Source organism: Octopus bimaculoides, chromosome 24 (assembly GCF_046866305.1).
Source record: "Octopus bimaculoides isolate indiv1 chromosome 24, ASM4686630v1, whole genome shotgun sequence".
NCBI lineage: Eukaryota > Metazoa > Mollusca > Cephalopoda > Octopoda > Octopodidae > Octopus > Octopus bimaculoides.
The window spans coordinates 16,723,073-16,748,183 of NC_142951.1; the positions used below are offsets into that span (position 1 = coordinate 16,723,073).

The following is a 25,111-nucleotide window of genomic DNA, read 5'->3' on the forward strand; positions in this document are numbered from 1 at the left end:
GGTGTGTTTATGCAGCACCAGCATCTGTAATGGACAAGCCTGTACATATAGATGACAATGATTTTACTTAACTTGCCGTGTCTTCTCAAGTACAGCAAATTGCCACAACTCCCTCTCCCTTGTCATTTCCTCAGTGAGGCCCAGTGTTCGAAGATCCTTTTGCAGCACTTCATCTCATGTCTTCCTGAGTCTGAACCCCTCAAATAACCTGCCAATGAAGGACCTCTGCCGGTGTGACAGATGTGTTAGATTTACAGAATATCTTTGTCAATGCAACTTTCTATCCAGCATCAAATAAATAAAATCTATTACATATAGTACATGCTTTCATTTCTCCTGTTTGTATAGCCATATATGTGTGCATTGGGTAATTATATTAAGATTTTCAGTTTCTCTTTCAGATTATGCTCCTGGTTTAGAGAATCTTGGAAATACATGTTTCCTTAATGCTGTTCTGCAAGCTTTGGCGCCATGCCAAAGTATTCTTGATTGGCTTAGTAAAATTCTGCTTCGAAAACACATGAACAAGACAGAAAACTATCTTGCTTATACAATGTTGAAGACACTCAAAGGTAATCAGACATTGTCATTGAATACTTTATATATTGAACTTTTTGTTAGTAATGTTTACACTATTCAGTAAGTTGTCATAAGTGGTATTCTAAATAAAGTGTTTTAGATATAGAAATTTATGAAGCCTATTTACCTTTCATATTCTTTTTCAGTTTATTTTCCTTACAAAATTACTGCAAAGTACTGTTTTTAAATAGACATGTAAGTGCAGGCATTCCTCAACCACTTGGTTTCAAGTTCAGTCCCACTGTGTGGCACCTTGAACAAGTGTCTTCTATTATAGCCCTGTGCCAGCCTTATTAATGGATTTGGTAGATGGAAACTACCATGTGAGTTTGTGTTTTTTTGTCTCCTTGTATCAACATTGCATGATAGTTGTAAATGAATGTCACTTTCATATAAGCAATGTCACTCATTTCTAATATTCTGCAAAAACCTGTTTTCCTATGGGGAAATATTACTTTACTTGAAAGCAAACGAGAGTTGGCAGACATAGAAAATCTGCCTCAATAAATTCTTTCTGATCTGTGCAAGCATGGAAAAGTGGATGTAAAACAGTGATGATGCGACAAAAGAGAAAATAAATCATTTATATGGTTGAGGGTTACTGATAAAGGCCAAAATTGATGCTGAGGCATCTTATAACTGAAACAACAGCAGCAAAAAAAAAAAAGTATTACTTGCAATGCATTTTGACCTCTTACTTTTCAGTATTTTCATTAACTCATTGAGAAAGTGTAGAAATATACTTCACTACATTTGTTTAAAAAAAAAAACTGAATGGATAAGGTGGTATTGGACTATATTTTTGAGATGAGATTCATTGTGGAGAAAAACATTTAATTCACATTTATTTGTATTTCAAAATGTCAGGTATTTCGTTCCAATAGCCTATCTTATCTTCTTAACAATATCAAGGGAGACCTAACTGGTGGAACTTGTTTGATAAAGGCATGGGGTTACCAACATATCTTGGACATGATGTACTGAGTTTCTAATATCTGGTAATAACACTGAACCTTACTAGGATAGTCTCTTTGTCAATTAATAAAGGGCTGATAACATTTGATCTGTAAAATAATTACCTGAAAAAAAACTAGGGTTCAGGTTCTTTGTTTTTATCACTGTATGCCATTATTTTATCATTTACTTCTTTCTTCACTATTGCTCTACTGCTTATTTGATGTTGTGAACCTAAAAGTGACAATTTAAATCCTATTTATTTAGATCATTTATATGTTTCTGATTGAATAGATTAAGCATTTTAGCCACGACCATCCCATCTTTTCAGAAGTGTAATATTGTAGTATTGCATGCATTTTGCATGACCATGTCATGTCTTTTCCTTTCCCAAGGGTGTAGTTTGAGAGAAAATTTGTTACTATATCTAGAAGGTTGAGTGACCACATAAAGGATCCCTTTATGTTGTTATGATGTGGAAAATTACTGACAGCCAGTTAGGTTTCTAAGGCCATATATTGGTCTTGTTACTGAAGTATGGAAGAATAAATAAAACTTCAACATTACCAATAACATTTAGGAAAATTAATGGTAGCAGTATTAGAAGAAAACAGTGTTTGTTGGTCTGATTGGATGACTGGTGCTTCTTTTGCCATTAAGGCTGTTTATGCATTTTAAAAAAGTATGTGCGTGTGTGTGTGTGTGTGTGTGTATTAAATATTTGATCTGGCAGTGTGTGTATATAAAATATTTGATGTAGTAGTGTATGTCAAATATTTCTTGATACATTTACATTTGGTGTATCTGTAAAGGGTTAAATATTTATTTCACAATATCATCATTTATACTCCTTGCCTTCATACGAGAAGGTAACTCTGGAAGTATACTTTTGACACCATGGCTAATATCAGAAAGTATTGCATTCATACAATAATTATAATTTACCTTTATCAAATTTCTTGGTGCTTATACTAAATGATGAAATGAATACTAATTTTCATATGGGAAGTATTTATTACCTTAAAATAGAATTAATATAATATTCAAAAGGAACAAAAAAAATTGAAAACAAAACTACTTATGTTGATGTTATATTATGGAGGCTCATGTTTTTCTCTCCATTTTTTTTTCCTTTTTCCATCTGTTTTCTCTCTTCATTCCTCAAAACTCTTCCATTTTTCCTGAGCATCAAACTGACACTTTGTTGTTCCCTCACCTGTCCCTGTCTTGTTTTTTCGTTTAATTTTGAACCACATACACACACCTTCTTATCTGTGCACCCCTCTCATATTCTCTCTTTTACTCTTTCCCCATCTCTATACAACATAAAGTATAACTGGAGAAATCAACCAACCAACTAACCAACAATTTTATTGGCTATTGTTATATAAAGATGGTCAAAATTTAGTTGCTACACCAATCAACTTTCCTCTATCCATTACAAGCATATTGTTTTCTGTGTATTTTCAGTTTTGACAAACAAGACTTTCCATGACAAAGATACATTTTGTCCCAGTGAAGTCCTCAATGCTCTTCGATCTCGATGGGTTATTCCTGATGATGAACAGGTTAGTTCCTTTTTAGTTATTTAAAGTATTAACAGTAGATTAACGTTATTTAATGTATTATATTTATTGCTATATACTTGATTAACAGAGATTTACACAGCTGAATTCATCTTGTTAGCATAGTTACTGCTCTCATCGCTTCTTGAGATTTTATAACTAGTTACTTTGCTTGATTATATATGCACACACACACACACACACACACACACACACACACACACACACACACACACACACACACACACACACACACACACACACACACACACACACACACATATATATATATATATATATATATATATGCGTGCATGATTTTATATATCATCATTGTTTAACATCTGCCTTCCATGCTGGCATGAGTGAGATGATTTGACAAGAGCTTGCCAGGCAGAAGCCTGCACCAGACTTCTGTCATTGTTTTGGCAGGATTTTTACAGCTGGATGCCCTTCCTAAAACCAACCACTCAGCAGAGTGGACTATAGTACAGGAGAAGGAGAGAGTGTGGGAGATAGCAGAATAGAGATGGTGGCAAAGTGCCGGGCATATGAAATGATATAGTGTGACGGGGCATGGGTGGAACACACAGGTCGGAACCTAGCAAAGAGCAATGATACAGTGACACAGGGCCAAGAGGACAGGATTGGGGAGTGGGAGGTAAACCTAGTGCATGAAGTGGAAATGTGAGGAAGAGAAGAGATGTAGTTTGGTTTGTTGGGGTAGAGTGTGAGAGAAATTTTCTTGTTAAGTGTGGGTGGGACACAGTGCTTCTAGAACTCAGTTTTGCTGACATGGGTGCGACTTCCCAAAAACTTCATATTGCCAGACATCTCAGTCCATTGTCATTTCCTCCGTGAGGCCCAACATCCTAAGATTGGTCCTTATCACTTCATCCCACGTCTTCCTGGGTCTCCCTCTTCTGTGGGTACCATCTACTTTCAGTGATAGGTATTTCTTTATGCAGCTGTCCTCATTCATACACATCACATGTCCAAACCAACGTAGTCTTCTCTCTTGCATGCTACATTTGGTTCCTCTTGTGCCCAACTTTTCTCAATACATTTGCACTTTGTCTTACTACCATGTAGTATAGCTGTTTGCACACAAGCATCATATAGTCTACCTCACTCTGAGACAGAGTCCTTTTGTTACCAACAGAAATAATAGCTCTCTGATCTTCCTCCACCCAATTCTTATTCTAGAAACAATATATATATATATATATATATATATATATATAATTCCAAGAACCCCTCCAAGTTGATCCCCTCTATTTTCTTATTGCCGTATATGTATATATATATATATAATATAAACATATAGATATATGCATATATTCATACATATATGTACATACCTACATCTATATGTATACATACATGCATATATGGGTACAGGACATAAAAAGAACGGTAAACACAATGAGAAACGAGACATGCAACATAAAGAGTATATCCCTTCGTCAGTTGTCCCTGTCCATCTACTCCAAACGCCACACATACTTCTCCAAGTAAGTTTTATCTATATATATATATATATATATATATATATATATGTATATATATTACGGAGATGTACTTGCTTAGCAAGTTACCTATGCATATAATAACAGGTAAAATAACATGAAATACTGGAATTTGTTTTTTAAGAAAACTAGAAAATTAAATACATCAACCCATATACATGAATACACAAGGACATGTATAATAAAGATTTACAATAGTAATTAAATCAAAACTTGTCACTCGCCTTGCAGGCAAATTAAAATTACAGGTAAATAAAAAGTAAAAACAAAGTAAATGTGAAAAATATTTATACAATCTAATCATACATATATATACGATATTCACACAATATTTCTGTCATGGAAACTTGTAAAACATCCCACTCTACATACTGCAACCTTGCAGAATGCACATTGGAAAGAAGTTTCAACTGACCGTCCACTGGGAGTTTTTCTTTGTTGATGTAGGCATTCGCGGCACTGTCTTTTGCGACCCTTGATTTTTTTTCTAATTCATGGAGATCGGCTGAACTCAAAGGGATATCTCTCTGGCAGGTTTTGCTTTTCCTTCCTACAGTTATTGTTTTGGAGGAATAACCTGCCCTCAATTGCATTGCTGCATCTGCTGATGGCTGCACCACTTCCAAGCTCTTCTGGATTTGGTATATAATATAAATGCATTTACAATGCTCATGTTTACTGTGTACCAAACCAGGTATTGCCACCATTTATTACCTGGTCTACCAACCGGATAATAACTCATCATTTGGTTCAGCTAATTTACACCGCCCATGTACCTGTTATAATCAAGGTTCACAAACGGGGTGAACCTACACATGGTTGTGCACCGGTGGATAGAAAATTTACCTGCCTCTTATCTCTGTTTGCAGTTGCTAGCAGATTTCCTTTCTGCTGTTGGATTATTTCACCTATTTAATTTTGCTTTTTTAATATCCAACGGTAGCCCTTTTCTACTAGCAATTACTGTATACGTTGTCACAGTTTGCCCGAACTAAAAAATGGGTCAGAAAATATTATATGGTCCTGGTTATGGTATAGAAGTGATAAATTCCAGACCAATTGTGCCCTAGGTCAACTAAAAACTAAACCCACAGCAGTACCCAGTATTTGCTTTGTAAATTTTCCAGACTTTGATCTTCCATTTTGTGGGCTTTCCTGGCATATATTGTTGGAAGCGTACCCTTCCTTTACACCCCTCATCGACGGATAGGTATCTATCAGGGTTGTAGAGTGTTTTGAATGCAGTTGATGAGGAGTCTTATTTTAAATAAGGGATCAAAGTTTGGTTCTCCACGTACTGGGGGTACTGCTAGTGTCTCTCACATGTAAATACAGGTTCAATTTCACAAATTGTGTCCTTGATATAATACTGGAAACATACTGATCACCAAAAGGGTCCTGATTGCTCCAGTAATTTGCAATTCTGGGTAATTGTCTTATACCCATAATATTTATGACAAAAAATGCCCATATTTCTTCTATGCTTGTGGGAAACCGCAAGCTATCTTTTTCTCCAGTTTGTTTACATTCTGTGTAATGGTTTGTTTCTGCAGTGATAGCTTCAAACAAACTTACTGGAAAAAGTAAGACAAAATGTCTAATGGTTTCGCTTCCTGAGAAAGACTATGAGTAGATCTAGTCTCCTCAGAAAAATCGTTGATAAAAATATTTTTTAACTTCTTACTTCATTCAGTTTAAAATTGTCCTTGCTATCGCCACTTTCAGTTCCTTTAGAATCGCTGGGATATGTCAAGTTTATTGAGGACAAGCAAAAAATACCAATTCTATTTGTTTTGGCAGATATTTAACATAATTACTGTAATAACCAAGAAACTTAATTTCATGGCAAAAGGGTTAAAGTTAGTTAATTACAACATAAAGTGAATAAGGAATGTCATTAATGTAATCATTCTCATCTCTGTGGAAATAATATATCTTTGCTCAAAATTTTATTACCCTTAATTGCAGAAAGCTAACTAACCAATCCATCTTTTGTTGAGGAATAATCATGTTTGAAATTATTTTGTTGAGATATATCAAGTTTATTGAGACTTTCAGAAAATACCAATTTTACCTTTTTTGATAGATATTTAACGTCATTATTGGAATAACGAAGTAAGTTAATTTCACATTCAAAGGGTTAAAAATAAACATCACGAGGAAGTAAACTGGATATTTAAGGTCACATGTATGGGTAAATGAGTGTCTTGTAGGCATTTGACAGAATCACTTTGCGGTCATATGCAAAAGTAAACCAAGACCATGTAGCAATTAACTCTTGCTACCATGTTTCTGATGAAATATGTTGCCTTTGCTGCAATTTCGAAAATAATGAATTCAGTGAAATAATTTTGTCAATATTAACTCTATTGTTAGCATATTTCTGTTAAAATACACTGCCATCGATGAAGAATTTAATAAAATAATTATGCCATTATTAAAATGGTGTTTGAAACACAAACGTGAAATTTTTAATGGCAACTTTTAATTTCGGTTACTTTGAACAGGAAGTTTATATAAAAGAACCAGGGGCAGTTTCATGTGGGTTGTTGCCAAAAGGGTGAAATAGAATATATTTGAGGTCATATATGACTAAATATTGTATAACAGTCAAAGAGCAAACATATGCAGTCAAAACAAGTAATCACTGTTTAAACCAGCCGCATCCAGCCCAAATATCCTTGTTTTATGTTAAAACTGCCTATATCTGGCCTTTCACACATAACCTGCAATGTCATTCTAAAAATAATCACATCATTGAAATCTCAAAGCCATTAAGATTATGCACAATCCAAAACAATGTAAATAAATAAGCATTACATTTGACAGAGAAATCCAAATGTTGTGGAGGCACATGGCCTGGTGGTTAGAGCAGCAAGCTCGCAGTTGAGGGATCGTGGGTTCAAATCTTAGACCGGGTGATGTGTGTGTTTATGAGCAAAACACTTAAGCTCCACACAATTCCGGCAGAAGGTAATAGCAAACTTCTGCTGACTCTTTCGCCACAAGTTTCTCTTGCTCTTTCCTCCTGCATCTAGCAGCTCACCTGCGACAGGCTTGTTGGACAGTTTAACCAGAGCTAGCAAGCTGGGGAGCTGTACCAGATTTCAGTCTAATTTTGCATGGTTTCTATGTTTGGATGCCCTTCTTAATGCTAACCACTTTACAGGGTGTGTCGGGTGCTTTTACATGGCACCACACAGGTGCTCTATACCACCAGCGGGATCATTCTTAACAATTCTGCTGTGGGGTATAGCTCTTCTTGAGTACAACCAGGCGCCAGGTACCTTGATCCTTTGTCCTCTCGCCTGAAAGGTTCAGCTTCCTGAGCTCATTCTTCAGTACCTCATCCCATGTCTTCCTGGGTCTCTCACTTTCGTGTGTTCCATCCACTTTGAGAGATCGGCACTTCTTTATGGAGCTGTCAGCATCCGTCCGCATAACATGACCAAACCAGCACAGTCCTCTTTTGCACACAGCAACCAATTCCTCTTCTGTCAAACATGTACACTTAAATTTACACATCCAGCGGAGTATACTACCTTCATTCCTTTCTTCACATGTCCTCTGTACATACATACATCTTAATAATACTAAAACTCTAGAGATGTTTGTGTGTACCTGAAATATCTCAAAAATAGTATATTCTATCTTAATTTTTTTTTACGTATTTATTTTCATACTTACCTTTGGCAGTGCAGTACAAATTTTTGTGATATCTGTACTTCTATTTATTAATGAAAACAATTAAACACAATTTTTGTTTGTTGTTTCTTGACGGAAAAAAAGACATGGCTTCTGTGATGTCAACACATACACACAACACACACGTATAATAAATGTCATGGCATGTTAATCAACACAAACATATACACACACATAGTCTTTGTGCTCTCTAAAAAAAAAGACTACTTTTTAATGTACACACTATATTAATCATTTACAAATATTTTAACTGAATGTGATTTAAAAAATGTAAGTTGTTTGTACAGTATCTATATTTTAGCTTTCTTTAAACAGACAATATTTTAATGTTTTTTTTTAATTATTTTCAAGTGAATGGCTATCTTTCGCTTGTCATCCGGAGTTCGTTAATTTCCATAAAATTTTTTCATTCATTTACTTTTGTTTTAAAGTGAAAGGGAGGAGAAAGTGAAAGAGAGGAGAAAGTGAAAGATGTATGGACGTGTGTGTGTGAAAGGGAGAGAGTGAGTGACAGGGTATGTTGACATGTCTATGTACATACATCAATACATATGCATACATCTTTTTTGTATGTTCGTGTGCATATGTGAGAGAGAGGGAGAATGAGTGAGTGAACGTGTGTTCTCATGTATGTATAAGTGGCACTCTCTCTCTCTCTCACACACATACATACACGTCCATTTCATATGCACGTTCATACATTTTACACTTTCTTCTCTCTTTTACTTTAAAACAAAAGTAAGTAAAAATTTTTTATGGAAATTTACGAACAAAACCAGCTGATCTGGACGACAAGTCTGAGATCGCCCCAAGGGAATACCATTACAAAAATTTATTGAAGTACATTCAACGTATCTCAGCTCCAAAGATTTGGCTGCTATTTCTAGCACACTCTGCCACCACGTAACTGCTATTTGCAATAAAGGACTTGAAATATGTGTTACATGGTAGCAGGGCATGCAAGAAATAGCAGGCAAACCTTTCCTTTTCTGGGAAAAGAAGCCATTTCATTGAAAGCATGCAAAATAACCTGGAAAAGAAAAAAACCCACAAAACAAAACTCTGTTGCTGGGAAACTTGGACTTTCCAGGTGACCCAATGGGTCACGGTAGTCATCATCATCATCATCATCATCATTTAAACATCCGCTTTCCATGCTAGCATGGGTTGGACGATTTGACTGAGGACATATATATATATATATATATATATATATATATATATATATGAGATAAATAAATTCAAAAAGGGATAAAACTCTTTTACAAGAATTTTACCAAGAAGCCAGTGTGTAAAAAATTCATAAGGGAAATTTCTATTCTCAAGAATATAATTATTCGTTTATATTTATATAAAGGGTATTATTACAGAAAAATAATAACGCCACACAGTGGACTTCTCAAAGTAACCACATTTAGTACCTAATGCGAGGAAAAACAACCAACAGAAGACGACCAACTTTCTTTTCAATAGACTTAATTGTGTATCGACCGATTTCGCGATTACTAGAATGAATCTAGATTTCGTTCATCAGCACAGTATTGTCCCAAAAATATATATAAATAAACAGAATTCTCACCTCACCAAAAACGAACACACTACGTATCCGACAGAGTAAAGGGAATGAAGTTTATCTGGAAATATCTTCATCAAAGAAGCAGGAATACTTCCGGGTTGCTATATGATGCTTGTGTGCAAACAGCTATACTACATGGTAGTAAGACAAAGTGCAAATGTATTTAAAAGAAAGTTGGTCATCTTCTGTTGGTTGTTTTTCCTCGCATTAGGTACTAAATGTGGTTATTTTGAGAAGTCCACTGTGTGGCGTTATTATTTTTCTGTAATAATGCCCTTTATATAAATATATATATATATATATATATATATATATAAATACACGCAAACATATATATCACACATATTTTCTTTACTAGTTTCAATTTGAGAGCTGTGAATATGCTGGGTCACCGCTATTAGCTTTGCTACACTTTCACTGCTTACTGCTTGAAACCTCCTGATATGGAGCATTTGGTGAATGAGGAGATTTGATGTTGCTGCCCTCATCTGCATTTCTTGCTGTGAGTTATGTCCATCAGGAACTCTTGACAGGAGGAGATCTTGTTTTGTTTTGAAGACACCTACATTCACCCCATGTAGATCTTTTAGGTTTTGTAGGAGGATACTGAAGTGCTGTGGGGCCTTGAAACCCAACCTGTTGCAGTATCTGGTCCTGTATCCTGATAAGCAATGTTCTGCTGTTTGTTTCTATGCCAAAGTTTATAAGTTCTGGGATTTTCCAGATGTTTATCACTGTGTATCTTTCCCACTTTTTGTTCTGAAGAGTACAGTTCTGACTTTTCCAATCTCTCCCAGTGGCTGACATGTTGCTTTGAGACAATCTTCTTTGTGTAGCTTCATTGGATTACCTTCAGGTCTGTTGTTAATCTTACTCTGTATGGTGATCATAGTTAGGAACAGTTATCTAAATGGCTGAGGACAAATCTCCTCCAGAGAATCATCATTGTTTCTTTCTGAAAGTTGGAAGGAACCATCCAGCCATCCGTGTGCATTTTATTGCCAACTTAGTAATATGCACCTGGAAAGACTAATCATTTAAATGTCAGTGCCCAGGTTGTGTACTGAGTTTGATTCAGGGATTGCAATCCCTCCTAGGCCAGAGTATCCTGTCTGCTTTTCATTTAGCTTCATTTGTTGGTAGTCCAGGGCTTGGAATTTTCCGGCATTAAACAGCATGTTATTGTCCTCAACCCACCTACACATTGTATCCAATTCTTGTTGCAGGTGTACAACATCTCCAGGGTTCTGTATTTCCTGAGAGACTTTTGTATCATCTGCATAGTTAGCAAAGGTGGCTATCTGAGCAGCTGAAGATGTCTGAGAGGGCTGCTATGAATAGCAGTGGCCCCAAGACAGTGACCTGTGGGGCATCATTCATTATTTGCATTTCCTTGGAGATAGCCCCATTGACCACCACTACCTGACTTCTATTTTTTAGAAAGTCATGTAACCTTTCTCCAAATTTTCCAATTATGCTAAGCTTATGCAGCTTATGACATATCATACCATGGTTGACTTTGTCAAAGGCTTTTGCAAAGTCAAGATATATCATGTCCATGTTTGAGTTGTTGAACAGCTGCTTTAACACCCAGTTTGTGTCACACAGCTTCTACCTGGTCAAAAATCCTACTAGGTGTCAATCAGCAAGTCATTCTCTTTAAGGAATGCAATTAGTTTCCTTTGGACTATTCATTCCATGACGTTGCTGATGTGTGAGGTCAGAGTGATAGGCCTATAGTTTTTAGCATCTGCTCTGCTTCCTCCTTTATGAATAGGTCATATTACTTCCTCCTTCAGTTTGACTCGGAGCTTACCACTTGCAAGGAAGCTTTCAAAAAGAAACTGCGGTGGTTTTGTAAGGGCTCATTTGCATGATTTGAGAAGGATTGCTGTGAGTCCATTGGGGCCAGCAGGTGAGTTTGCATCCACCCTCATCTATTGCCGGTATTACATCCACTTTTTTGATGTTGATGTAATCGTTTCTGCCTCCCTTTTTATATCTGTAGTGGTAAATAATTCTACAAGTTTTCTAACCTGCATGTGCCATAAGGATGAGGTGAAGACACTTTTGAATTGTTTATCCAGTGTTTCACTTATCCTCATCAGATTTCCCATAAGGGAGCCATCTTTTTGGAAGAGTGGCCCTATCTTGCAACACACACAGGCAGTTTCTTTGGCATACTTAAAGAAGACTTAGAGTTTGATTTTATTTATGTTTTTTTTTATAATTCAGGCTTCTTTGTCTATTGATTCTTTTTCATGGGAGCATTTCAGATGTTTCTCAATCTCCAGCAGTGCTGCTTCCAGTTGGGATTTTTCACTGCATTTGAGTTCTCTGTTGAGTTAGTTTACAATCTTTGTATGCCATCTCATGAGCACTTTTCTCTCCCTGGGAATTTTGTTCTAATGTGCAGTGACCTTTCCTTCTAGGACAATCTTGTAGCATATGGCTTGCATTATGGACATGAGTTCTTTGAATTTCATGTCAATATCTGGTGTAGAGAGGCATTGGGGCCAATCCTGTTTCTCAACTAATTTCCAGTCAGCTTTGTGGAGGTTCAGATTGAGTAGATTTTGGGTGCTTCTCATAGGCTGTATGTGTGCAGGTTCCTTTGATCCATACATAGTCAACTCTACTATATTGTGACCTGAGATTAGCATGTCACTTTCACATTATTGATGAGATCCATATTGTGTGTAAAGCAGAGATCAAGTGTATTGTTTGCCCTGGTTGGTTGGAGTATTACTTGTTCCATGTATAATTTGTTGGTGAGGTTGTGCATGGATTACCCCTAACTTAGTTCACATTGCATCATTCCTGAGAAGAAAAGGCCCTCAGGCCATCCTCCGTTGGGCAGGTTGAAGTCCCCTATGAGAATTACACTGATGTGTTGTTCTAGTTTGGTTAAGACTTCTGTTCTTGCAAGGCAGTCTTTGAATAGGCCTGTGTGATTTGGAGCATCTGGTGAGTGGTATGTTGTACACATAACTATATCGAGTTGCTTTATATGTACAATTAGTGTGTCACACACTGAGTTTGAGTGTGACAAAAGGATCTGGGGCATAAGATCTTCATGAAGATACATTGTAACTTTACCATGACTTGTTTTTTCTGTCACTTCGCAATACCATACACTTTAGTGTCCAAAAGTGGACACTAAACGATGAGGATGATTTGTTATGGATGTAGGTAAACAATAACCAATTTCTAATGCTTACATAGTTCTCTTCTTGATTTCTTAGGATGCACATGAACTTTTTCATGCCTTAACTCAGACACTTGCTGAAGAAACTGGTCACTACCCGAAAGTTTTATCTCTTTTCGATGTGTCTGCTTTGCAGGTAAGTTTTTGGCTTAAAATTTGTTTCTTATTTTTCTCCAACCTTTTCTATATGTGCATTCACTCATATTCAAGCATTTTCCTTAACTCCGTGTATATTTACAGTGCTGAAATTTGATGTCTGGAACTAAATGAGCTTCACTAAAAAAAGCATTAACTAAATAAAATAGATATCATAACTGGTGACTTCTAAAATATTTTATTTCTGAGGAATTCTTTAGTGGAATCCTGACTTACACCACCAGAAGGCATGGTATTATAATAGCTTGGATAAAATATCAGGAAATAAGGTGGAACTCTAGAAGGTGGATGGCAACAACACATAAAGCTGGCCATTAATGAAATGGCTTAGACTTTAATATGCAGGATTTGCACTTGGTAGCCAGCAAAGAAATGTACTTACAGTTTATGGTTGATATAGTCACCAGGAATCACTAGAAACTTTAGAAAAGCTATACACAAGCTTTACATTAATTTTTCATTTTTCTTTGTTTACAAAATCTGTTCCAATTTAATCAGGTTGATAATTACTCTGACTTCAGAGAAGCCCTAGTATTTTTATGACAAAGGAAAAGTAATTGAACTTTTAAACTGCCTCTGTAACAAAGTGATAGAATATAATTGTGTTCTTTGTGTTGGTTGAATGAGTATTGCTATAAAGTATTTTAAAGGAATGTCTTTGATATAAGCATATTTCTTTTCAAATTACTTTAATCCAACTAATTTTCCTTGCAGAGTCCAGATAATGAATACCAAACTTGCAAATCAGCTGTAACTCGCAGTAAAGGATTATTGCCAGTTTTACCACGAGATACAGATCATCCATTCCGTGGACACTTTGCTAGTCAGCTTACTTGTCAGTCTTGTGCATATTGTTATCCAGTTAAATATGATTTATTTGACAGTCTGTCACTTAATATTCCTGAAAGTCATTGGGTAAGTTTTGATTCAAAGTAGCATGTCTTTAAGAGTATACATGTATATGTTGATGAGTGAATGTGTGCATGGGTAGTTGCACTCATTGCTGATATATATTTGTAGATATTGAGTTAAAAGTACGGATGTGTGGATGTATCTTGTGTATTTAAGAATAAGTGTGAAGTACACATTATATGCAAATGCATGTTTGTAAGTCTTGTTACTTAAATGAGGTTGCAGTGGTAGTTTCAATTTCAGCTGTAGTTAATACTCAACTGAATTCTATCAATATTAAAAAAAGGACACATCTGCTAATTTTGTCTGTTACTTGTTTCAGTCACTAGACTGCAGCCTTGAAGGGTTTTAGTAGAACAGATTGACTCCAGGACCTATTTTTTTAAAGTCTGGTACTTACTCTATGGATCTCTTTTGGTGAATTGCTCAGTTATGGTTCTGCACCACCAATTGACAGCACCAGTTGTCGAGTGGTGGTGGGGACAAGCACAGGCACACATCACATATATGGGCTTACAATTTCCATCTACTAAATTCATTCACAAAGCGTGGGTCAGCTTGTAGAAGACACTTGCCCAAAGTACCGAGTAGTAGAACTGAACCCAAAACTTTGTGGTTGCAGAGTGAACTTCTTAATCACACAGCCATGCCTGCAAAAAGACTTGATGGTTATGGCTGGAATCTATTTTGAATTTCTTTAGTGAGAGCTGATTTGGGACTAAGCAACAACTTGTCTTCTGTTTGTGTTTAAGTGAAAAATTCTTGTTTATTAATATTAGTTGTTGTTTGCTTTCATTTCTGCTTTTCCATGCTGCTATGGCTTGGACATAAACTTGAAGTAAATTTTTTTATAGGTAGATGCTCTTCCTGTTATCAATCCTTGTCCTCACAAGATGCAGAATTACAGGTCACATTGTTTATAGGCAACATAGGCACGAATCATCATTTTGTTAAGTCATGTGAAGAAGTGTTGAATGTATACACACATGCGCAAATACTTTATTCTTTATTTTGTTTGCACATGGAATCACTGTCAGATGTTTTGATTATGGGAGACATAAACAGCTGAAACAGTTTCAATGTGAGGAAATGCAGAAATAAGCACAGACACCCAGGCAAACCTGCATGCACACTTATGTACATACATGTGTATCATCATCATCATCATCATCATCATCGTTTAACGTCCGCTTTCCATGCTAGCATGGGTTGGACGATTTGACTGAGGACTGGTGAAACCGGATGGCAACACCAGGCTCCAGTCTGATTTGGCAGAGTTTCATGTGTGTGTATAAACTGCTCTTCGAAACTGAAAAACTTGAGCACCGTCTGTGTTTTTCTGATGAACTATACTACCTAAATTCATGAAACTCACCTCTACTTAGGAAATGGAATGGAAGAAAGCCTTGCAATATTCAAATTTATTTAAATCCAAAAATAAATCAGATAATTCAAATAAACATATTGTCAGAAACCCCCTGTTCAAAGCTATAACGCCAGGTTGAATAGTGTTGCAAAAATGATGTAAAACAGGGTAATTATGTTATATTTTGATAATATTCTCATGCAATATGTTAACAATATACTTCAAAGACACATGATTTCATGCTCCCAATCAATTTCAGCAGTAGATTAAGTGGAAGCTCTACCCAAGCCTTCTTTATTGCCGTTTCAAGTTCATCAACAGATGAATACAGCTTGTCTCCGCTGTACGCAACATTTGCGAGGTATCCCCAGGCATTCTCTATAGGATTAAGGTCAGAACTTCTTGCTGGCCATGGCATGACTTCACTCCAACTGCATGGAGGAAATCCAAAGTTGTCTTTGTTTTATGAATAGGAACATTGTCATGTTGAAATATGAAGTTCTTGCTATTGAGCCTCCTTCCTTTGTCATTGTGAGCCCCATCCAATACATTGATGTATCGTGCATGCTACTTTGAAGCAGCCATCTATGATGACAAGTGGCAGTTTCGCATTGGCAGATCTTGGCTCCCTTCCATTGTTCTGCCACTTGGAATAAGTAGAATTTTGTACACATTTATCTGCCCAGTAATACTTATGACTGTTGGGGGCCATCTAAATTCCAGTTTTTCTCATCAGAGAACAGAACCCTGGTCCATTCACCGTCCCATGTCTGATGCTGCCAAGAATACTCCATTATAACAGCTTTGTGCGAAGGAGACAATAATGGATGTCCCAGTCGCTTCTTCAGATGGAAACCATGGTTCAAAATCATTCTTCTTATGGTGGATGTCGAGGTTTCCTGCTCCCAATGCCTTGACTTTGGAAACAGAAGTGCAGCATGATTTCTTCAAAACTCTGACAAATGGCCCTTTCATCCTTTTCTGATGTAGCCTTGAGACATCCACCAGTATGACCCTTGTTGTGTTGTATCCATCAGAATCTTTTAGAAAATTGTCCACTGACATTCTGCTTTGCTGAATCATTTCGGCAATCTTCCAGTTATTCATTCTTTCCACTTTCAGTGAAGAATGTTCCCTTGTTCAATTTCAGAAAACACAAAACAGTAGTTTATATGTATATAAAAGATGGGCTTTCATACAGTTTCCAGGTACTAAATTTCACTGGTAAGATATTGGTCAACCTCCATCTGCAGCATGAGACACTCATTCAAGGTGAACCACAGTAAAATGGAGCCAAAAACATGGTTGCCAATTGAATTTCTTAACTACACATTCGTGCTTGCGCCTTCTTACACATGATGTACATGTGTATATGTATCATTTATCTCCCCCTCTAGGAGTGACGTTTGTAGAGGCCACATCCCATGGAGAACTAGCCCGTAGATTTAGGAGCACACCACCCTCCCAGGCTAACATGTACGGATTCTCACCCAGAATCAAAGAGCTTGAAGCCTTCGAAGCAAACCTTTTGGGCGCCATACCCATGCTTAAATTCCATAAGTCCTCTTCCCCTTTTCAATACAAACTCCGTGAAGACATACAGAAAATAAAAAGTTCCAACAGACAGTCTATTTTTACCCGTCAATATTGAAAGGGTTGCTGATCAAGGCACTTTCCTTTGCTAAGGGCTTCACAGACATTAGCAATAGATACATAGACATTATCATGCATGCCAGGAAGATGGTACTGTTCAATAAAGATTCGATGTAGGTCAAGCAATCTGACGCTGAGGGTTCCTTCAATGTGGTGATGGGGGCCTATGACAGCACCAGCGTATGTGATTTAATTAGACTATACACCCTGGACACCTTAGGGAAGAAATTCTCTTCCAGGGATGATGATCTAGCCATTGCTAGGGAAGCCAATGCGCTCACACTTGATTGACTTAGAAAGGACTTGATTAGCACCTTAGGCTCCATGGGATTAAAAATTACTACTGAGATGTCACTCTAGACTTAGGCTCTGGGACACACAGGTCCTATTGTAAGCCAAATGGGAGACTGTCCTATATCAACACAGCCTTCTGCTATCCCCTCCCCACTTATCATGTTCAAGGATTTAGTGAAGGGTGTCAGGAAGAGGATCTCGAATCTATCTTTTGGGAAGATATCTTCAACAACGACACTACCTACTACAACGAGGCACTGGCGTCCAGTGGGTTTAAGGACTGTCTCTCCTACATGCCAAGCCCTAGCACCCGCAAAAGGAAGTGCCACTGAAATATGATTTGGTTTGTTCTGCCCTTGTCACTCAGTGTCAAGACTTGTGTGGGAAGGATATTCCTCAGGTTAATAGACAAACGCTTCATGCACACACATAGATAAAGATATTTATTCCACAGGCACAACCTAAGGGTCTCCTTTAGTTGGGCACCCAACATGGTAAGTATATTACATAACACCCATAAAACACAAGAAGAGGCAGGTTGCTGTCCAGTGGGAGGCCAACGTGAGGCCGAGGCTGTCATCTATGAAGCTGTGGTAATACCCAGGCCTAGCGACTACAGTAATAGCAATGGATCATCCAACATCGACGGCATCAGAGGCAACGACAGCAGCAGAATCATCAGCACTGATGTCAATGACCCCAGTACCAGCTCCACAGCCAGAGAAGACAACCATACTGATACCTGCAGTACCAGTGAAGCTACTGGCTCCACACCCAACATTACCACTGATGGCACCCACATCACCACCAGTGAGAATAGCGCCAAGCTTATGGCCAGGGATGACCACCACATCGTCAACCACTGTGACAGCAGTCACAGTGGCATTGCCAGACTTGCGCATCGTAATGATAACAGCTCTGATGACAGCCCCAACAACATCAGTGGCAACAACCTCCCCAGGCCTGGAGCCAACTGGAGATGCAGCAGTAATGTGAACACAACCAACACCCCAGCATATATACTCAAAGACTCCCTGAAACCTGGGTTGCTGAATACCTGCCAAGAAATCTTCACACCATGCATCCATTTCAAGCACAATCTGCTGCAAACATGGTATTTCCTGTTCACTGACTAAGCCTGGAAGAATACTTATGATCCAAGAGATAGATCCCATATTCACCTCTCCAGGTCTGTGCTTGTTCTCCACTTCTGCTTGACAACCAGTGTTTGTGTGTTTTCATACCTGTAACTTAGTTTGGCAAAAAAGACCAATAGATTAAGTACCAGGCTTAAAAAAAAATTTATTGGGGTCAATTCATTTGATTAAACGATCTTTAAGGTGGTGCTCCAGTATGTACAGAGTCTAATGACTGAAACAAAAGATAAAAAATAGATGCATATATTTATACAATAAATTCAATTAACTTCTAAGTATGAAGTCCAAATATGCTGTAGATATTTGGTAGAAAGGATATGAAATTTTCCTGCCTTCGCTTAATAAAACTTATTCTAGGTTTTCTGGAAATGCTACCTGACAAAGACTAAAATCTTCTCTACAAGGAGCAATTTATTGTTTCTGTTAATGAAGAATAAATTTAAATAATGATGGTTACATATATGAATTTTATTTTTTTCATTTCTTTCAAGGGGCCTCTTTCCTTAGAAATATTGCTACAAAAGTTTATAACCAGTGAAACAGTGTTCAATGTTGATTGTCCAGGATGTACAAATAAATCAGATAACATCAGCCAGACAAAAGTAGTACAGTCAACCTTTCTTAAGAAACTAAGTATTGGAAAAGTAAGTTTTTCTTCATTTTTTTTTACTTGAAATCATACAAAAAAAAAAAAAATTAACAATTTTAATATTTTTCACTCTGATTAACATGATTAATGTGTAAATGGATATTTGCCTATGAATTAATTATGATAATGCAAGTATATTGTTTTCTCACTCTGTAGTGTCTCTTTTCAATGTAATTCTAACTCTGGTTCATCAACCCATCTTAAAATCCTTTGCTTTTCATTTTAAATTGTTACCCATTCATTGATTTTTTATCATTGTTCAGCAATGCTTACTTGGCTTCAATATAGGCTGAGTGAGAGCTAAAGGCCTCATCATGTACTTTACTACTTATATATAATTTGGCTGTATGGTTAAGAATTTTGTTTCCCAACTATATAGTTTTGGGTTCAGATCCATACATGGCACCTTGGGCAACTGTCTCCTATTATAGCCCAGAGCTGACCAAAATGAGTGGACATGGTAGAATGGAGCTGATTGTGCCTGTGTGTATACCTCCTCATCATGGCATCATGTGATAGTTGAAAATGAGTGTTACTGTCAGACAAGAGAAACAACAATTAGAAGGACAGCCAAAAAAAGCACGGGTCATTCTTGGCTTTCTTTCATCAGTCGAATCCCTGAAGTCACAACTGTTTCGGGCACAGTTACACTTGAGATGGTTCAATCTGGTTGCCCCCAAAAAGTCTAAGCTAAAAGCATTAGACCCCCACCCATGCTAGCATGAAAGTCAGATGCTAAACGATATATATATATATTCAGCCTGAATGCAGGCTGGGCTGGGTGGAGGAGTTTGTCTCCCCCTCGCAAACATAAGGACACAGGAAATGTGTCAAGGCTGACAGGAAGCGGTCCAGCTTCCTAGGGCTAAATAGCAGTAGTATATTCCCTTATTGGGACTGTCACGTTAAGTTGACAGTATACAACTACTTTACCACACCACTACTGCTTAAGTCTCTCTGAGAGATTTAGAAATGTATTCTCTCTCTCTCTCTCTTTCTCTCTCTCTCTCTCTCTCTTTCACTCTCTTTCTCTCTCTCTCTCTCTCTCTCTCTCTCTCAGATAAGGGTTCAGGTGAATTAGGCACTTAAATGGTAAGGCACTGGGTCAGGTCAAAATTAAAATGCATACACAACAAAAATAGATGAATACATATGCAGGTACCAAAGTATAGGCAGAAGGATATTTAGGTTATGTATATGATATTTTGAACCTGACTGAATGAATATATCACTAGCGCTTGGGCTAATCAAGAAACACAGATTGTATTAAATATATGATCCATGATATACATGCAAGGAGCAGCTCCCAAGATAAGTGAATTATGAATAAATAAATAACAAATGGATAATGTGTCAATTCACTACAGCTGTTTCCAACAAATTTTTAAGTGTTTAATGGAGACATTATATCATTAGAAAAGACCTTTTTTTATCAGGTAAATACAACATTTAGAAGCATTCAAAAATCAACGGCATATGCACCTTCATGATTCTACGATCCTTGCTGGTTGTAGAATGAATTTGTTAGTTCAGATGGGTAGTAATATAGAAGACAATTCAATGTCATATGGTTAGGGATGATATATAAGATTTGTAGCATTGAGGGAGCATCTCATCCCTGCATTTAAGAGTTAGTTCTGTTTATCTTGTAATTCAACAAGGGTTTCAGGGTTAAAAGCAAAACATAAGGTCACCTACTTATTTATATATTATTTAACAACCCTTTATCTGCTTGCTTTATTGCCAGAAAGATAATAGAGACACAAGTCAGAGATCCTACTTTAGGGGGTGAGGGAATAATAATGGTCATCCTATCAATAAATAAAGAGGTATATAATAAAGGGCGTACAATAAAAACAAGAATTAAAAATATATGAAGTCAGGCTGCTTGCAGTTGATCTTTGTTATCATTTGGTTTGGGCTTATAAGTTCAAGGTGGACTGAACCGTTCACCAAACAGATAACACCACCTGAGGTGGGTGAAGACCTTCTTTAGCCTGGGGTGTTAGTGTTTCTCCTTTCTCTACCCACTGTCTTCAGTGCTTGACATTTTTGTAGAGAACCTATTTCTTGTCATCAGTCACTGTTCAGTCCAAAAAAGGCTCATTCGTGAGACGTGACAGCAAAGAAGAGCACTCATTCATTCTCTGTGCACAATTAGACTTGAAAAGTTTGTGAGGAACCCATTGACCCAATTTGTAGACGTTTTCGATGGCACACAGGTATCGATAAATGGTTGAATGACCAAATCCAAGCTTCTCTGCTAGTTCCTCAACAGCTACGATGGAATTTTGTTCTACCAGGGTTTGCAGGATCTTCTTGGCAAGCTCTACAGATCTTCCAGGATGAGGCTCGTCCTGTAGGCTGTAGTTTCCGGCTCAGAATTTCTGGAACCACCATTGACACTTATTGTTTGATCCCCTTATACTGCATTAATATTCCTTGCACTTTCCGTTGTGTTGTTGCTTTTATTGAACTTGTAAAACAAAATATGCCGAATATGCTCTTTTGTCACTTCCATTATAACTTTGAAAAAATAACTGCACTCTTCAAAACTTGCACTAAGAATAAGGACAAGGTAAAATCATTACTTGCTTTTATAGCAAGTTGATGCTAGTAGTTTATCCCGTCCCCTTCCGACTTTTAGTTCATGCAACTGAAAAAAACCACATTATTTATGGGATGACCCAATATATCACAGTTACAGTACTGAGTATGTGTAGCCAACACAGTTTGAAAATCTGTCTGTTATCCCTTTGCTTTCATATATTCTTTATTTTTTATTTTATTGTATGTCCTTTATTATATACTTCTTTATTTATCTATTTATTGATAGGATGACCACTATTATTCCCCTCCCCCCATAGTAGAATCTCAGACTTTGCATCTCTATCAGTTATCCTTCTGGCAATAAAGTGGGCAGATAAAGAGTTAGATGATATATGAATGACTACATGACCTTATATTTTGCTTTTAACCCTAAAACTCTTGTTGAATTGAATTACAAGATTAACAGAAGTAACTCTATCTTAATTGCGGAGATGAGATGTTTCACTGTCCAATCCCTCCCTACCCAGTCCTCAAACCTCATCAGTGCTATAAATCTTAGATAACCCCTTAACCACACATGACATCATGTTGTCTTCTGCTTTATTACTACCCATCTGAACTAACGAATTCATTCTACGACCAGCAAGGATTGTAGAATCATGAAGATGCATATGCCATTGTTTTTTTAATGTTTCTAATGTTGTGATTCATGTATTTACATGATGGAAACAGTTTTTTCCTAATGATGTAATCTCTCCATTAACCACTTAAAAATTTGTTGGAAACAGCTGTAGTGAATTGACACATTATCCATCTTGTTATATATATATATATATATATATATATATATATATATAAAAATTTAAGGAATGGAGTAAACGCATGTTATAACTGCATACTTTATTCCGACAGTTCCCATACATTCCCTGAGGAGAAGGTTACATTTTTAACATTGACGATTCCTATGGATCGCATAAATTGTAATTCTTCGAAACATATGTCGGAATAAAGTATGCAGTTATAACATGCGTTTACTCCATTCCTTAAATTTTTATATATACTCAAATACCCAAAATATCAAGGAGTTTCTGCCTCACTAACAGGAATTACACCACAGTTATTTTGTGATCTTTGCTACCTTGGTTTCTATTAACCCATTTATTCTATCCGAATTATTATTTATTAGGATAAAATAAATACATATAATTATATATATATATATATCCTTTTCTCATGTGGAGCTGTTAACTGCCATTTGGTAATTACAGTACAGTCTCTAGAGGTAGAGATAATTTTAATAAATTAAGAATTTATGTTTATAGCATTTGACATATATACTGTATTTGTTTGCTGTTCAAATATCTGCCATTGGTCCCTCTTGAGTTGTTTCTGTTTGCTCATTTTTGTTCAAATTATACAAATTACTTTGATCATAAATGTGTTTTACTTTTTTTTTTGTATCACTCCTTTGGATACTGGTGATAAAGTTGAACAATTGTCAGGTTGATGCATGTCCATGACTTTCCTCTTATCTCTTGACAATAAGTCTGTCCTTTTATTTAGTCATGTCAATTTTGGAGAAATTTTTGATTCTTGAAATTATCTCCCCTCCTCATGGAACTGGTCTTAATTGTCATTAAGTAATTATGACACATCTTGTGGAAATTTTTATGAATGATGACTTGTTGTATGGTGTTTGATATACCAGCATTTCTCTCTTGTTCAAATACATGCCACTAACCACTCAGAGTTATTTCTCATAATTCATATCTATATATGTATGTGTGTGTATCGAAGGTTGAAAGGAAACACACGAGTTGATATGTCTAAGGAAAATAAGACAAGGTAGAAAATGCTAAAATAATTTTATCATGAACATTTTAGTACCAGTTTTCAGTCTTGCAACTTTTTCAACTTAAAGCATGAAAAACAATTAAATTGTGGAAATATAAAATGAAATGTTTTAAAATATTTCCATAATTTTCAAATACAAGGGACACTTTCCTTTTTTCTGTCTGTCTCTTCTTTTTTACTCTTGTGAAGGCTTGGTAGAATATTTGATGAGTTCTTGGTTTTGATTGTTTAAGCAGCAGTAGCTGAGGAAGGAGGCAGTGAAAAAGAAGAAGGAAAAGAATAAGAAAAATATGGGAGTGGTATGACAGTATAGGATGGTGGAATCCTTTTAAATGGTCAAGTGACTTAAGAGTGACCTGTTGTGGTTGTAATAGTAGTGATTGGCATTGTTCTGAATAAATTCATGGGTTGTGGCTGTTCTGAATATATCGTTTTTAATATTTGCATGGGTATTATTCTAAGGTCCTTGTAGTAGTGTCATTTGTGGTGGACACATTCAAAAGGGGTTTATATCTACATTATTTAAATAGCATCGAAAAATACTTTAGGAATGAGAACCCAGGTTCGAAATTTCGCCAAGACACCTGATGAAGGCTGGAGGGTACATCAGCCGAAACGTTATGTTAACAACAAACAAGATGAGGACAAATATCCGTCAATTGTAAATAATGTACATAATTCCTCATCTCTTAAATATAGAACTGGGTTTATATTTTGTGATAAAATATGACTCTTTGCTAATGCACTGATTATAGGTTGCATTACCCCTGAATTTATAGAGAGGAAAAATTCTGACACTCGGTTGGTTGTTAGTGATGCAAATGTTGATGTGTTTGCTGAATGCTATTTTTCTGTATTCCCAAATTTTGACATAGACTGAGCAAGTTAATACATATATTAGGTTTTCTGAAGCACATGTGAAGTTGTTTTTTCACTGTAAAACGTTGACCCTGTTCGAAAGAGAACTCCGATCCCTCAATTAGGTTGACGCATATATCACAGTTGGGTCTTCTTCTGTGTTAGGAGACTTTTCATAGATTTGGGTTGTCTTGTACTCTTTATGATGGTGTGCGTTTGGAGGATTAAATTCATTCAGTGTCCCTTTTTAGTAGGGGAATGTTCTGGAGGATGGTGTCGAAAGCTTCATTGTTAAGAGGGTTGTTTGTGGAGATGTATGGTAGGGCTTTTGGTTGTAAATCCTTCTTTAGTTTGGGATGTCTGAGTTCGTGAATATTGAGTTGTTGGGCACGTTGAAAGCCTACATCAATTAGTGATGGTGGGTAGTTTCTGGTAATGAGTGTATCCGTTAGTTCATGTATTCGTGTGTCCCTCGTGTCTGTATTAGAAACTATAGTACAAATCCTTTTTGCTAGGTTGAAGGGAATATTCATTCTCGTGTGTCTT

The 25,111-nt window shown here is 36.6% G+C and overlaps 1 protein-coding gene across 2 annotated transcripts in view; it reads left to right on the forward strand.

Moving 5' to 3' along the window:
• LOC106881207 (ubiquitin carboxyl-terminal hydrolase 30) overlaps positions 1-25,111 on the forward strand; it is a 46,793-nt gene that overhangs the window by 16,115 nt on the left and 5,567 nt on the right. Inside the window, exons 2-6 of one of the 2 annotated variants that reach the window (XM_089341266.1) lie at positions 390-572; positions 3,004-3,101; positions 13,154-13,252; positions 13,987-14,187; positions 19,146-19,298. In XM_089341266.1, the coding sequence (XP_089197392.1) occupies positions 390-572; positions 3,004-3,101; positions 13,154-13,252; positions 13,987-14,187; positions 19,146-19,298 (734 nt within the window). The remainder of the gene's footprint in view (positions 1-389; positions 573-3,003; positions 3,102-13,153; positions 13,253-13,986; positions 14,188-19,145; positions 19,299-25,111) is intronic. The other variant, XM_014931512.3, reaches the window with a different exon arrangement.